Source organism: Chamaea fasciata, unplaced genomic scaffold (genome assembly GCF_029207755.1).
Source record: "Chamaea fasciata isolate MVZ Bird 193981 ecotype frontalis unplaced genomic scaffold, bChaFas1.0.hap1 SCAF_6, whole genome shotgun sequence".
NCBI lineage: Eukaryota > Metazoa > Chordata > Aves > Passeriformes > Sylviidae > Chamaea > Chamaea fasciata.
The window spans coordinates 39,276,355-39,291,818 of NW_027094091.1; the positions used below are offsets into that span (position 1 = coordinate 39,276,355).

General features: G+C 38.4%; 1 protein-coding gene across 3 annotated transcripts; it reads right to left on the minus strand.

Moving 5' to 3' along the window:
- Positions 1–701: 701 nt before the first annotated feature.
- TMA16 (translation machinery associated 16 homolog) lies at positions 702–15,070 on the minus strand. 3 transcript variants are annotated; one of them, XM_066186043.1, is made up of 7 exons: positions 15,018–15,070; positions 13,830–13,942; positions 8,532–8,569; positions 7,654–7,738; positions 7,051–7,199; positions 2,331–2,373; positions 702–941 (listed from the first exon to the last, which is right to left on the minus strand). In XM_066186043.1, exons 1-7 carry the CDS (start codon positions 15,018–15,020, stop codon positions 770–772), a joined length of 603 nt encoding a protein of 200 aa, XP_066042140.1. In that variant the 5' UTR covers positions 15,021–15,070; the 3' UTR covers positions 702–769. The 3 variants fall into 3 exon arrangements, with proteins under 3 accessions (XP_066042140.1, XP_066042139.1, XP_066042138.1); XM_066186042.1 differs by having other exon boundaries at positions 13,830–13,962; positions 15,018–15,037; XM_066186041.1 differs by having other exon boundaries at positions 13,830–13,979; positions 15,018–15,035.
- Between the last annotated feature and the right edge of the window lie 394 nt (positions 15,071–15,464).

Sequence of the window (15,464 nt, forward strand, 5' to 3'; positions counted from 1 at the left end):
CCAGACAACCTGCCATGCACTGAGATGTCCTACTTAATGCCTGCTGTGAAATTATCCCTAGTTTTGCCCTTGCCCTTTTCCCCCTCTTTTTTTATTCATTTTGCAGCTTTTAAAGTGATAATCTGCTAAGAACTTTCCTAAAGACACATTTAAAAACATCTAAAGAGTTACTTCATAAAGCAAGCCTGCTATTGAAAAGTCCTGAGTGGCTTCAGTTCAATTCTCAACAAAATGGTTAGAGAAAAAAATATGGACTAAGATATATTTTAAAACGGTCTGTAGGGACTTTGATTGGCTTTTTATCTGAATTCTGCAATACAGATTGCTGAGGACAGTATTTCTTTTTAAATTCTTTTGACAAAACATAAAATACTCAGTATCTTATTGAAGCATTTCCAGCTCTCTATGATCCTGACACAGATTCTCAAAGAAAAGAAGGTACAAGAGAAGAGTTTCTCATGTTTAACAGATTATTGCAATTACCACAAAAAGGTAAGGATTTCTGATCACAAAGTATTCTAGTCTGAATCTAGACAGAAAGGTACTCAGCTAGGATTCCAACAAATAAACTTATGCAATTAAGATTTTAACTATTTATTTATAGTAAAAAAAAATTATCTAGTAATATACAGCTTTACCCAGTAATATTGTTTACTCTTTACCATGGGTGCACAGATAATAAAGAAGCAAGTAACAAAGCCTTTAGAAATATAGTTAGATTTTATTTTTGTATCCGGTGAAAATTAAAATGGGTTTCTTAAAATTCCCTTCATTCTTTCAGCTCTTGAATCAGCTGGTGCTCATCAGGGCCCACCTCTTCTTCTTCATTCAAGTCTTTTGCTTCTGCATCTGTCACCTCAGGGTGACTGCAGGCAGCATCCCTAGCTGAAAGCTTTTTCATTTTGATGTTCGGCAGTTTCCTCAGATCACCATCCCATTCTCTTAAAGAGAAAAAATAAGTAATGAAAAACAATTACCAATAGAAAGTAAGGAACGGCAGAGTTAATTCACATTTCCTCAGAAGATGCTAACTCGAAGGAGACTGCTTTTCTAAGTTATCCTCTGTCCCACTGTGGTATGAATAAGCACCAAAGATGGCACCTGATTGTGTACACTACAGAAGCTGTAATTTCTCTGTGAAGAAATAAGTATTTTCAGATGTAATATTTCAGATGTGAAACAAAAATATATTATTCACTTTATTCTCACAGACTTATTGTACCCTCAGTTACTTTTGGCCACATGCTTTTAGGTTTGTCTCATTCAACTTGCAGTCTGGTAAGCAACAGAAAAACAGGTCAGAAGAGTTTCTTCATCTGGGTGCTTGATTTGCATATGTAACATCACATGTTTGTAAGTCCCTCGTGATTTATGGTAAATGTTAACATGTTGCATGACTGACTTCAAGAGAACACTAAGTGTTAGTAAGCATTAATTCACACGGTGTTTTATTTCAAAAGGCTGCATGACAGAGAAAGGGCTGTTTTAAATATAAGTCAAACCCAGTACTCACTTAAAAGAATGCTTTCTTGATTATATTTAGTGCACTTCATGGATAATTTTTCTCAAGGGCAAAGACAGTATTTGCCAATTATAAGGTATGTTTTTCCTTTACCAAGGCAATACAGCAACACTTCTATCTGATGTCCCTGTTCAAGAAGTCAATTGCGTATTTATAAATACAGCAGACTCTCTTCCTTGGGATTTCTGGCTTTGTTGCAACATCCTGTAAGTATGACTTCTGGCTACATACAATTCCTGTGAGTCACTGATATATCACTTCTTGCAACATAAGCATTCCTAAGTTCTTTGGTTGGTTTTTTTTTTTTCCTTTAAAGTATTTCATTTCATAGAGCTGTCAGCAAAAATATTCACTCAATCTACTACCAGGACTACTAAAATGCTGGCCCAGATGAGCCAGCAGCAAGTTTCACAGCTCCCAGATCTAATTGAATGCAAGTTGTAAATTCATTTAAGATTTTTAACTGGTATATACACACATACCAACACTAGTGTGAACAGCTGAAGTCAGCATTTTAGGTAAAATCTAAGAATATTGAGAAAAAATGTTACTTAAGTTACAGAAATGGCATTCTAACTGTTGAATCTAAATCTTCCAATGTTTTAATTAATAAGTGGCACAGGTGTTCAGCTTGTAACAGCTAAGAAATGCAAAATAGCAGTGCCATACCTACTCTGCTTTTTCAAATGACAAATTCCTTGGCAGTTTTGTGCAAGTTCCTTTTTTTATTAAAAAAGGACATACAACAGGTGAACTTCAGAAACGTTATTTTGCATCAACACATTATTAGTGATAATAAGAAACCTACCTGAAAAATTTAAGATGCTTTCTGTTCATAATGTCTGGGATTTCTAATAGGAAAGAAATTAAATTCTGTTAGATGTGTTACATTATTCAAGTGAGCCTTATTTCAAAGGAAGAACTTTTGAGCTAAATGGCCTCTAACCAAAATGGTTACATACCTCCTTTCCATTATAACCAAACTGCTCTAAAAGAAACCTGCCATACATATATACAAATTATAAAATAAAAAAAAATAATAGTACAAATAAATAAAACAATGGTACAAATCTGTATTACCTTTGCTAGTAAAAAGTGAGGCAAATACTATGTATTGAGACCTGTGGAACAGATAGATCATTTTGCTGTTTTCCTCCTGGAGTAGCCAAAATCTTCCTACTAGTGTGTAATTTATTAGCTTAGGCAGATTTTTACATAGGATGCCAAAGCTGCTTTGTCTCAATTCAGTGTCATTCTTTTCTTGGTCAGTCCTGCAGTGTTATGAGCAGCCTGTGTTTAACTTCACCACTAATTTATGGAGATTTATACCTTAGGAGCCTTGACATCTTCCTGCAGTATAAAACACCTCATTACTGTTTATGAACTACAGATTTCACAGCCAGCAGGTTTCTCAACAAGACAGATGTTTTCTACCTCTATAACATTAAATCCACTTTATTTTAGCTCTTAAAATTGTGACATTTCAGCAACTTTTATATTGTCCTTGAACAAACAGTTCTGCCTTTGTTCATCTATCAATTTCCTCAAGTTTTACAGTAATAAATGAGATCATGCTATCAGTGCAGGATTATGGATGATTTTGCTACTACAAAATGTAGGTTGATGATACCTGTGCCATTTGTCTTTGTGGCCAGACAGTCCTTACTATTTAGAAAACTATTCTTTCCTTTCACACTTTGTTATTAAGTTACCAATTGAAGAACAACAATATACGCAAAATGTTTTGGTAACAATTACAGTGATTTCTGCAGACAGATAAACAGATGAGGTGATACTGCTCACAGCTGAGCAAGGCAAAGAAACATCTACCTAATGCTATTTTGGTCTGCTGATTCCTTGGTTCCATGCCACAATCCATGCCAAATATCCATGCCACATTAGATCCATCCTTCGCAATAAAGCCTTGAAACAAAGCCATGGTTGCTCGTTTCCTTTGCAGTCCCTTGAACTGCGCTCATGGTAACACAGTGCCAAATGCTGGAACATCCCAGCTCCCACAGGGGAAAAAAGCTTTTCCTCTTTCCCAGGTATTTTACAAGGAGCTAGCAATGCTATTCAGTTTGCCTCCAGTAGTGCATGTTGTGATGTAAGCAGTGAGTTTGGCAGAAGTGGCACCATGCTGAGATTTGTATTTGTTCCTTTGTCCTTCAAAGCACTGACTCAACATACACTTCAGTGTTCTTGTCAGACAAACCAGGACTAAATGACAACACTTTCAAATGAAGCCCTTTCATTTGCTTTTCTCTTTTTTTTTTTTAAAAAACATTTAATGGGTTGAAGTTATGCAGACCTTTTCCAGAGAATATTCTAACAGTTTTATCAAGCCTCTCAGCCAGGGCTCACCAACATCATGAGAAAGCAGGCACTCTGAAGACAGAAGATCCTGTGACAAACTGAGATTTGGCAGTGAATTCATCTTTACTGCTTTGGCAGTGGCAAAATTTTTAAGCTACACTTACATGTGTGTTTGCAATATGTTACACAATAAAAAAAACTACTGAGTTGCCAGATTAAGAATAGAACTGTGTGTAGAGATAAAGTAATTACATACTGCACAGTAACTGATTTTCAAAATTATGCTGGATTACTAACACTTGTCCAACTCAGCTGCATCTCCTTAGCATGCACCAGTGTCATGGTTTTTGCTGCTGCTTTTGAACTCCTTCATTTGCTTTAAAAATGTTAAGTCACAGGAGCATGTTTTTCTGAACTAAAGATAGAAAAAAATATAAGAAATATGGAACAGGAGTTAGTTGGAAAGAAATTAAGACAGTATTTTGGGGAGTAAATTATTGTCCGGCATTTCTAGACAAAATATTCAACAATTTATGTGTTTAGCAAAACAGCAATGAAAGATTTAAGTAAACATTTTTTGAATATTTCTGACCCCTTCAGATAGTTTTACTTTTCTTTCTTTTGAGGAAAAACAAACAGCCTATTAAAATGAAAGAAGCTGCAGATGCTCTTTAGGCAAAAAATTATTCAGTTATACAACAATGATCACTACAGAAAACAGCAGCTAATGAATAGTACAGAAGTTACATTAGCAGATACGTGGAAGTGATACTGCTTTCATCTGAATTAAATTGATTTCCCTGTAATGTGAAGCCTCCAGAACTAATTAATAAAACTACTGTATTTAGTTTTAAAAGCCACTTTCCCACAAGATTAATATTATGCATCTGAAAGAACATGCAAGGTAATTAGAAGCAAATTATCGAAAATGGATGATGTTCAGATGAAATAATTATGATGCTTTTCCACTGAAAACATGCTAATTCTATTTAATACAAATAAATAAATATCTAGCATTGCCTTTCAATAGCTTTGCTATAAACACCTAAGACTAGATTAAACAAAAAACCCAAATACACAAAAATGAAAACAAGAGGAAGAAAATTGCAGTAAAAATGTTGTAGAGATATTTAAGAAGTACATGAAAAGGAGCCGCTGATCATGTTCCCTGTATAGCTACAGTTTGTTTTAAAAAAGACTAAAATTTACTATATTTCAGGAAGTCTACCACTTTTGTAAATGAATTTTTACATTTTGTAAAGGATTAGTTTTTCATTTACACATATCCTTGACAGGACAAAAGGAAATGCCCTCAAGCTACACCCAGGGACGATTAATGTTGGACATCAGGACAGATTTTTTTTCACTTACAGGGTGGTTAAGGACTGGAATGGGCTGCCCAGGGAAAGTGATGGAGGAATCAGCAGCCTGGGAAGTGTTCAAGGAATGACTGGATGTGGCATTTAGTGCTATGGTCTGGTTGACAAGGCGGTGTTTGGTCAAAGGTAGGACTTAATGATCTTGGAAGTCTTTACCAACCTAATTCATTCTACGATATAAATAGACCACATCAAATTTTAGTAGACTTCCCTAAATGAAAAGAACACATTATGCAGTCTCTTCATAGCAAATGCACATGCATACAAGAAACAACTGAGTTCAAGAACGGGGGGGAAAAAACCCAGCAAATCTAAGTCAGTCATAAAAGCTCCACTCACCAAAGCTTCTAGGATTAATAATGAGCTAGAGGCATAAAAGCACTGTTTCCAGCTGATTTCCATTTATGCCCAATCTCTAATTACAGTATTTAGTTGCTATAGTACTTAGCAGCAACTATTTTCTCTGAATGAATACTGTCCTAGACAGAGAGCAAAACCTGCAGCAGCTGTGATAACAAATAATGAATGATTTGAAAGTGTATTTAATACGTGAAGTTGCACTGTGCTCTCTGAATGCTTTACTTACTAATTCTATAATAACCTCAAATTTTGCCTACAATATTTCTAGCTTCTTCATTATTTTTATGTTGTGTTTGTGCATTCGACATCTTTTTCTCTAACCCTACTGCCTTTTTCTCTCAGCTTTCCACAAAGCAGTCAGGAAAAAAAGTACTAAAATTTAAAAGCAAAAACCAAGAAGAATACTTTCTACAATTGAGCTGTTTGATGACAATCACAGAATCTATTTTCCTATTACTTTTTCTTCCTCCTTTTAAGACATCAAAGATTATGTATGAAGATATTCTTAAATTCCTCTGCCTCTGCAGGTTGCACTGGCAAAATTTTAAGGCCATTAATTTTCTTGATTTGTACAATACTTATCAGGGTGTGCTGATTTTGGCCGGGGTAGAGTTAATTTTCTTCACAGTAGCTGGTACAGGGCTGTGTTTTGGATTAGCTGGAAACGGTGTTGATGAAAACAGGATGTTTGCATTATCCCTGAGCTGGGCTTACACAGATCCAAGGCCCTTTTTGCTCCTCACCCCAGCCCACCAGAGAGGAGGCTGAGGGTGCACAAGGAGCTGGGAGGGGACACAGCTGGAACAGTTGACTGGGGAACATGACACACAACCCAAACTTTGCAGTGCTTTGTATACTAACTACAGAATGATGTAGATTTTTCATGTTTTCCATGACATATTTTACTATTAGAAGGACCAGTTATGTCTGGATAACATTTTACACTAAAGCGAAGTTCACCACTCAGCTTCAACATGCACATTATTGGTTAAAGCAAAATACAAACACTTTAATGCTTGACTATCACCAAACAACTCTTTGCTTTTTTGCACTTTCATTATCTCTTTCTCTTTCTTCCTTATTTCACCAAACTATAGCTGCTTCCCTTCAGCCTAGTTCCAGCTACCAAATGAAGCTCCAAACAAGCTGCTGAGCACAATTTGTATTCAAGGCAGGTGCATTAAAAGCGCACATTAGTTTCAAAAATAGGTTATGTATGCCTGCACTGAAAAGACCGTACTCTTGAAGGTGCACTAAGGCAGAAGGAGAATACAGAAGTCAGATCTCCAACATCTTTTTGTCCCCTTTTCCTCACTGTAGCCCTCCTCCCAGATAACTCTGCAAGGCACAAGCATGTAGCACTTAGGTAATTTCTTTAAGGAGAAAAATAAGGACAATGCTGAGAAAGTTTACTTAGATTCTGGCCTTGTGAGCAGGTGTGAGGACTGAATTCTTTCTAATGCTTTTACATACCTATTCCATAGCCCTCATAGAGTTGCCTTTCACGTTCTATTGTCTGCTTGATGACGGTTTCCCGTGAGCCATGCTGTCTTCCTTGTCTGCCTTTAATGCTGTTCTGCAATTCAATCTGCTCCAGTTCAGCATTGAATCGACACATGTAACTGAAAGAAATACAATGCATAAAAGCTAGATCCAGTCATAAAAAAATTTGCAAAACAATTACTCTGATAAATTATTTCACTAAATGTACTAATTACTTTCTAATTTATTTTCTTTATTTATTGGAGACTGTAGGGGTAATGAAATCTATGTGTTCAGGTGTCACAGAATAACCCAACAAGTAAATGCATGTGATTGCTACTGTCCAAATCACTTCAAGTCCTCCACACACTACAAAACTAGGGATATACTTCAATAATTAAAAAAAAAAAGAAACTGCAACACGATTTATTTGCATAATTCTAGTATGGCTACATATGTCTCTAAATACTTGTCAGTGGCAACAAAACTACTTGATATTATTAATAGCAACATATAAAAGTTCTCCTCTGAGTCATCACGTTATTTTTAAAGACAAGTCAACGTTTTTAATCTTGTTTTTAACACCAGTCTTACTTTTCAATTAGTTCACCAGCTTCCTTCTTTGTGTACTCAATTTTACTGGGGTCAAGGTGACTTTGAAACCATTGCAGTTTTTCTCCTACAAGAATAAACTTAACATTAATGGTTACACCACCACTGTCGCATCAATACAGATTAAAGTTTCTCGAAGCTTTTTAAATGCCCTCCCCCATTTCAAGATTTTGAATGGCATCATAGGCTCTGATACCGTGGGTACCAGGTATGAAGGCAGTTGTAATAGAAACACTCCCACATAATTTTAGTTTTATTTTATACCTTCCTTACAGGAAGAAAAAAAGATGTTAGGCTTTGTTCTACTGGAAATTAATTAAAATATCACTATATCAATTGCTCAGGAAGGAAACTTAGAAAGAGGAAAAACCAATACAGTGGCTGAGTAAGAGTTCTGATCGTCACATCTGGTTTTAAACAGATTAAATTGAAAAGGTGCAGGATCAATCATATGGAAGAGAAAAATATTCCAGGTTGTGTCTCAAAGTTTTGAATTTACTTGCTAACACAATGTGTCTTTTAACCTACATATAACATCTTCTTTTACAAACAACTATAAAAAGCTTGGAGACAAAATACAATAAATATGTGTACAGATGTAAAAAACATTGAGTTGGTCTATACTGCCCTGCTGTTATGTACACTGACTAAAGATTAGCTGTGCTCAGCCTCAAATTCAATCCTGTATGTATTAAGTGGACATATCAGGTATTTCAGTATTTCAACCAAGTCTATTTGAAGACTGCAGAATCAGATTATAGAAAATGAAGCTTTAATTGGATGTCTAAAAAAGTTGGTAAAACTTAGAATCTCTACTAAGAAACTGAATACTGTACTCAGTAATAGAAGTTTCTGCTTACCAATAATACTTAAACGCAAAGCTTTGTCAGTCTTCAACCTAGCAGAGAAAAACCAGATGTGTTAGCCAGGAATGAGTGCCATTTAAATAATGACCTTAATTTTATTCTCAAAAAGTTGGGTTTTTTTTTCAGTCACCATGAAAGTCAAGGTAAAATTTCAAATAGAAGTATTTGACAATCTCCAAACAATGTAAAAATACTTCTGTTCCATCCAAAAGATCTACTTTCTGGTAAAACTACTAGCTGAAATTTGCCCATTTTACCTATTAAGCTAAACAATTTCCTGGAAGAAAAAAAAGACACAGCATTTTCTCAGAGTGCAACAAAAGGAATTTCACCCAAGAGCTGCATTGTCACAATTTCCTAAAGTATTTCTGATATTCTTCTGGTATGTTTAGTGAGTTTGGAGATTTCACTGCACTGCATTCTTGCAAATCAAGCATGCAATGTGAAAAATACCATTCTGTTACCTTAAAACTTGTAATAATTAAAGTTTGTGCTCAACAAACAGTAAGTTAATGACTTAAGAAACCAAAACTAACAACTTCATTAAAGATGAAGAAAACTCCAACTCTGTCTCCACTTGAATCTCTGGCAGGACACTCAAAAGCCTTCTGTACTATATGGGATATGGGTACACAGTTCCATTTGGAATTAATTCTCATCCTAATTAGGAGTTCTCAAAAAAAACAAGTCTCTAACAGTGTCTCATGCTCTTTTCTCCTCAAGGTGTCAGATTTGATCTGCATCAAAGGATGCTGCAATGTTCTGTTGTTTCCAGAAAGGAAAACAAGACAATATTGGGGTAAGGATTAAATTTGTCACTGGAAAAAATATCCTAGCCATGCATATTCAGTCTATATATTCAAGGACCTCTGATAAAATTGACTTCTTTTCTTCTTATTATTAAATAGGAAAATTGGTAATGGATTAAATAAATCATAAAAGCTATAATTGGCAAAGAATAAACAATGCTAAAATTCATCGGAGTTCAAAGCTGTTGTGCTCCTTTATTGAATTCCTTTTACTCTGTAAAATTTAATGAGCATTTTAGAACTAACTGAACTAACTCAGAGCACAGAAGTCTGTCACCTACCACAAAAACTGGGATCACAAGACAAACCTTTACTTTTCAGAGACAAACGTACCTATGTCACTTGTCCACAAACCGACATTATTAAATCAAGATTAGATTTTTCAAGAAGTATTTCATCCTCTGAAGACTGAAAGCCATGTACAAGCAAATGCACAGCATGTGTGAGCTGCTAAAAATTCCACTAATATATTAAAGAAATTTTTACTTCTATGGATACCCCAGCATGCATAGAAGAAGCCTTCAACAAAAGCTAGGCAGGCTTTTATCCTCAGAGGACTTACAGCAAGGAGCTTTGGATGGTAACAGCATCCAAGAAAAGGATACATACTGCACTCAGTGGAACTCCACACCAGCAATCCCTGCTGGGAACCCTGCAAGGCAATACTGACGAGCCTGTCTGCAAAGCTCTGCCATGGAGAAAACTACAATGGCATCTAGGAAAGCTGACTAAACAGGATCATGTCACGTATCTACGTTCTGAAACACTACAAACAGCCATTTGCACCTGCTAGGGCCACTAAATCATTTATTTATCAAAGCAGCAAAGTACAGAACTACCATTTTCTTCTAGAAGAAAAGTCTTCACTCTCCTGCTGCACACAACTAATTTCAGTATGAGAAATAATTAATGACAGGCTCGGATATTGCCTTATTGTCCTTTTCATAAGAACCTCACCTCAGTGACTGCTGGAAGACAACAGCATTAGCAGGGAGGCTAATCAAATCAGGTGAGTCAAAGAAACTTCATCTGCTCTCCTTCCACATAATGAATAATAGCTTTTGCTTAGGGGAAGGACAGGGTAAGGCCAGGGATACAGTCATGTGGCAGGCTGTTGTTTCTTGATGATTTTCTTCTTCACCCACCTTCCAGAAATCCTCTGCTTAGGCAATGATTATTAATAGGAATGATTAGTGTTTTTCATGATGTCTGCTAGGTACTTAAAAAGTAAATTCTACATGTTCCTTCAGCAGCTCTTTCAGATACTGTATTCAACTGTCCTACTCTAAATACTAACAGGTATTTATTTGTTATTTACTAACAAATGCTACTCTCAAATACTAAAATACTACTTCACACCCCATCACTGTAAAAACTCCTTAGCTTTCGTATCTCAAAGCATGTCAGTATTAGACTGGCTTATTTGTAACGAAAACGTACTGACTCCTCAGAAATTTATCGTGCATGCACAATAGAAAGAGTCTATTTTTACTCAGGAGGATAAACAACAGAAAAAAAAAAATGCACAGCTAGATTAGCTTCAGTTACCAAAACAGTTACTAAAACAAAATACCAATACTGCAGGTATTTCTGCAGCTGCAGGAAAACATGACTGGTGTTGGTACATCACTACCACAGAAGTTTCATGAATTTCCCACTATGGTGTGGTTTCCTCAAGTGTAGAAAAGTCAGTGTTCTACTACTGCCAGTGAAGCAGCTATTGCTGTCTCATAAAAACATCCCTGTAATTATTTAATAGAGCAAACAAGCTGCCTAAAGGAATAAAGATTCACATGTAGATTAAGAGAGAATAAATTGGAAGTAATACTCTGGAAGCTGTTGCTGCTCATTAGACCTTGAAGAGAATTGCGAGGAGAGGGATGCAGGCAAGAAAAAAGGTGTAATTTAAGTGAACAAGATGATTTAAGACTGTAGCCAATCTTCTAAAAGCAATTGGTCTGTCTCCTCTTATTACGGTTAAGATTGGTCTTTTGTAGTGCAGTCACAGTTTCTGGACAGTAAACTTATAACTGCTGTCATATTTTGTTCGGAATGCTTGCAGTGAAGAGTGGGCAATGGAGCCCGTAAAAGACTTCTGCAACTTAATGCAGAACTTCTCCCTCCTTTTGCCCAGTGCTGCATTTTAAATATTGAAATTCCTTGTAGATAATGTCTACCCTTTTTTACTATCTCGTTTTGGCAAAAGATACTGGAATATGCATCTCATAACTTAATGCAATCTTCCTTCCTGTATACCATAAACAGGAGCATTCACAGTAGTTATTTCTTTACCTCCATCCTATAGGAAAGTTAAAAAGCAAATAGAAGCCTAAACTGTCTCCAGTCCTGAATCTCCAGACAAGTACCAAGGGAAAAAAATAACAAAACCCAACGAAACCAAAACAAGCAAAACAAAATAAACAAACTACACAAAACAAAAAACTCTGACGGATACTTTTACAGAAAAGATATTTTCACCCTCCAGTAACATGCCATTCAAGGGCTTCCTACACCCTACACCTTTGTGTTAAGTGGTAATCAACAGATAAAATGTATATATCTTCAAAAAGTATTACTGCATAAATTGAGCCAACCACAATTAGAGCATCCTCTGGCAAGGAAATCCACAGCTTAATAAAAATAGTACAGACGAAGTCCATGGACTTCCTACATTCACTGACTGCTCTAATCCAGTTTTTCCATTCTGCAGAAGTACACCAGCCTGTACTGAGAAATTATCCCCTTTACTCAGGCCTGGTGAGATCACATAGAGAATTCTCTTTCTAGTTTTGTGTCCTATTCATACTTCAGACAACTTACTTCCACAGAATAACAGGCATGGTCCAAAAACTGCCAGATTTGTAGATGGGACTAAGGAGGAAAATTCTGTAGAGATTACAAGTCAGCTTCTCCTATTTACCACCAAAAGATGTATTAACCTTCCACCAGGGAACAGGGCTGTCATTCAATAGAAGCAATTTGAAAAATTGTTTAAAGACATTTAATAGACCTGCAGAAGCCATGCAGAAGAACAAAACTGACGTGAGCTATTTCTTTTTCCCAAGAGTGCAGGAGTGGAAAGCTTTCCTCCATTCACAGCATCAGAAATTTATCTTGTCTTTTTCAGAGCTATGCAAAATGAACCCAAGCCTCACCATTATGTCACAAAAACTGAAAGCTAAGTAATTACAATAAAAATTCAACACATATTTAATTCCCATTATTTAAAAAAAAAAAAAAATCCTGAGAATTTACCAATAGAGATTCAAAAAAAACCTGGAACCCTTACCAAGTCTTTTAAAAACACTAAGGGAAGAAGAATAATCAACATTATTCATGTCTTTCAAATTAAATTGCTCTTCAAGCCAAGACAATACAGAAAGCAGAATATAGACAATTGGAGGATGTTTTTAATGCAACTAATTTTTAGAACACCACAACAGAAGTGATCTACAAAGTACAGAATGTTAGTTAACTGTTCAGGCCCCAGAAGCGTAAGATGTAGAAATCTTATTTACAAGACACAAATATACAAAATATAAGATGATTTTGCTATCACAATATGCAGTGAATGGTCAAAACTGACATACTATTCTTGGTGGAATGGTCTCCCTACACAAAATGAAAGGTTACATCTTTTACACTGAGCCTAGACTGAAATAGCAAGGATAGGGCTTCTTCGAATACATCAGTGACCAAGGAAAACCAAGGCTAATGTGGGCCTCTGACTGAGTTGAGGGGGGCCCTGGTGACAGAGAAGACAGAAATACCAAATGCCTTCTTTGCCCAAACCTTCACTGCCAAAAGCAGCCCCCAGCAATCTCTGACCAGGGTTAAGGAATGTCAGAAGGAAGACTCTCCCTTGGCCAAGGAGCACTGAGTTAGAGAATACCCAGGCAAACTTGACATTCAAAAGCCATGGGCCCTGAGGGATGCATCCATGAGTGCCAAGGAAGCTGACAGACACCATGGCTAAACCACTCACTCTATCTTTGACAGGTCCTGGAGGTGAGGAGAGGCGCCTGAGGACTGGAAGAAACCAAATGTCACCCTGGTCTTCCAAGACGGCAAGAAGGAGGACCCAGGGAACTACTGGCCCGTCAGCCCCACCTAAATCACTGCAAAGACCACAGAGTACCTCATTCCAGAGGCCACCTCCATCCACAAGCAGGACAAGGAGGTGATCAGGAGTATACAGCATGGATTTACTAAAGGTAAGTCGTGTTTGACCAACCTGATTGCCTTCTGTGATGAAACAACTGCCTGGGTGGATGAGGGGAGAGCAGTGGATATTGTCTATCTCAGTTTCAGCAGGGCCTTTCAACTTTTTGCTGTTGCATGAGGAACAAAAAGTAGCACTCCAAGAAGAAACATCAGCACTGGTGTTATATCAGCATAACAGTCCATGTCCACTATCACAAACAAAAAGTATCCTTTGTGATGTTATTCTCTGGTCTGTACAGAGGTTTTGCAGTCAACTTACTTTTCTTTCTTTTCCTGTTTGTGTACTTCCCTTGCAAGCTGTGCAGCTTTTCTGCTGTAGGGATGGATAACTTTTTTGTCTTGCTTCCCTCCTTGAGGTTTTCGTAACTTTGGCTGAAAAGACATCAAAGATACTGATGCGCTAATAAGGCTGAGTAAAACAAGAAAGGGAAGACAGAAGTACACAGCATGGTAAAGAATTAAAAGGTCATGCACTGATATCTAAGAATGCTCTTAACTTTCAGTAACACCTTATCAATTTCAGCCACTTCAATAACAAAATTACCTGAAGCCAGTACATGCTGTAAAAAATCCACTAGAGCACAGAAAATGCTGTAAGAAACCTCATCTAGTGACTACTGTCCAAATGCCTACTTTGTAGAACTCTGCAGTTAGGAAACTAAGATTAGCTCTCTGTACCTTTGCAGAAAAATGTCCCCATTCAAGCTTCTATCTGGGTTTCTGACAAGAGCCTCATGTAATTGCTACAATGTAATAAAGGCGATTTTCTTGTTTCTCCCAAGAGATCACTGGAACTTTTCACACCAGGGACCGGCCAAAGGCTTTCCTTCTCTATCCCTTCGTACTACACAGAGAGGGAATACCACTCACCGATTTCCAAAGCACGGTAATACTACTCTAAGTTATACTAGTGATAGGCTCTATTTAATAACATGCTATTTAACTGCAACCAAAAGAAACACCTTAAAGCAAGGGGGCTTTCCTGCATCACAGTAAATGGCCATCAACAAACGGAGACTTTAGTACATCCCGTTCTCTATGATAAAATCAGTGCTTAGGGCTGCGAAAAAAGAGATGGTGTCAAAGACGAAACGACTCCGAACACCTCTGGAAATGTCAGGCGGCGGCACCTCCCGCCCGCTCCACACGCGGACCGCGCTGCCCCGGCCCGCGCCCGCCCTGCCGGGAAGGCCCCGAAGGACGCGAACCCCCCCGGGAGGAAACGCAGCAGTTTTTCCATGCAAGGCCGGCTCACCGCCAGTGTCGGCCCACAGGGCCGCCGGCCCGCCAGCGGACTCGCCGCGGACTCCCGAGGCCTCTCCAGGGACGCGGCGGGGCCGCTCCCGGAGGGGATGGAGAGGCCGGCAGCACCGCGTGAGCAGCCACCCCCGTCCCCAGAAGCGCAGGACTCCCGTCCCCATCCCTGTCCCCACCCCGGCACACGCACCATGGCGAGCGAGCCTTTTTCCGGCGCGGCGGTGTAGCAGCCTCGGCGCTCCGGGCGGGCGCGCGGCCGGCGCGGCGGTGTAGCAGCCTCGGCGCTCCGGGCGGGCGCGCGGCCGGCGCGGCGGGCGTTCCGCGGCAGCGCGGCGCCCCGAGCTGCCGGGGTCGCCGTGGAGGTGCGGCCGCACCGCGCGGAGGGGAATGAAACCTGGCCAGAGACTGGATGGTATCTTGGCAGCAGCGAAGGTGATTGCTTTGGCAGCTGCTGCTACCTGTGAGCTTGAGAGAAAAGAAGTAGAAGTAGTCCAAGAACCTGGTGATCATTACGATGGAGAAATTCCACAAGTGGTGCCTATGCAAAGAAGGAGCCCTGCTGAGCTGAAGAAAATTGAACAAAGTCAAGAAAAAGGTGACAACCTTTGTGAAAAAACCGGCCTTTCCCTCGGTAAGA

What these genes read in the sequence shown, in the direction of transcription:
- TMA16 (XM_066186042.1), bottom strand. Translation starts at nt 13,954, where the DNA reads ATGTCTTTTCAGCCAAAGTTACGAAAACCTCAAGGAGGGAAGCAAGAC. An exon ending in AAACAGGAAAAGAAAGAAAA is followed by an intron (nt 8,570 to 13,829) that starts GTAAGTTGACTG and finishes TTTCTCTGCTAG; the next exon opens with GTTGAAGACTGACAAAGCTT. An exon ending in TTTGCGTTTAAGTATTATTG is followed by an intron (nt 7,739 to 8,531) that starts GTAAGCAGAAAC and finishes TTATTCTTGTAG; the next exon opens with GAGAAAAACTGCAATGGTTT.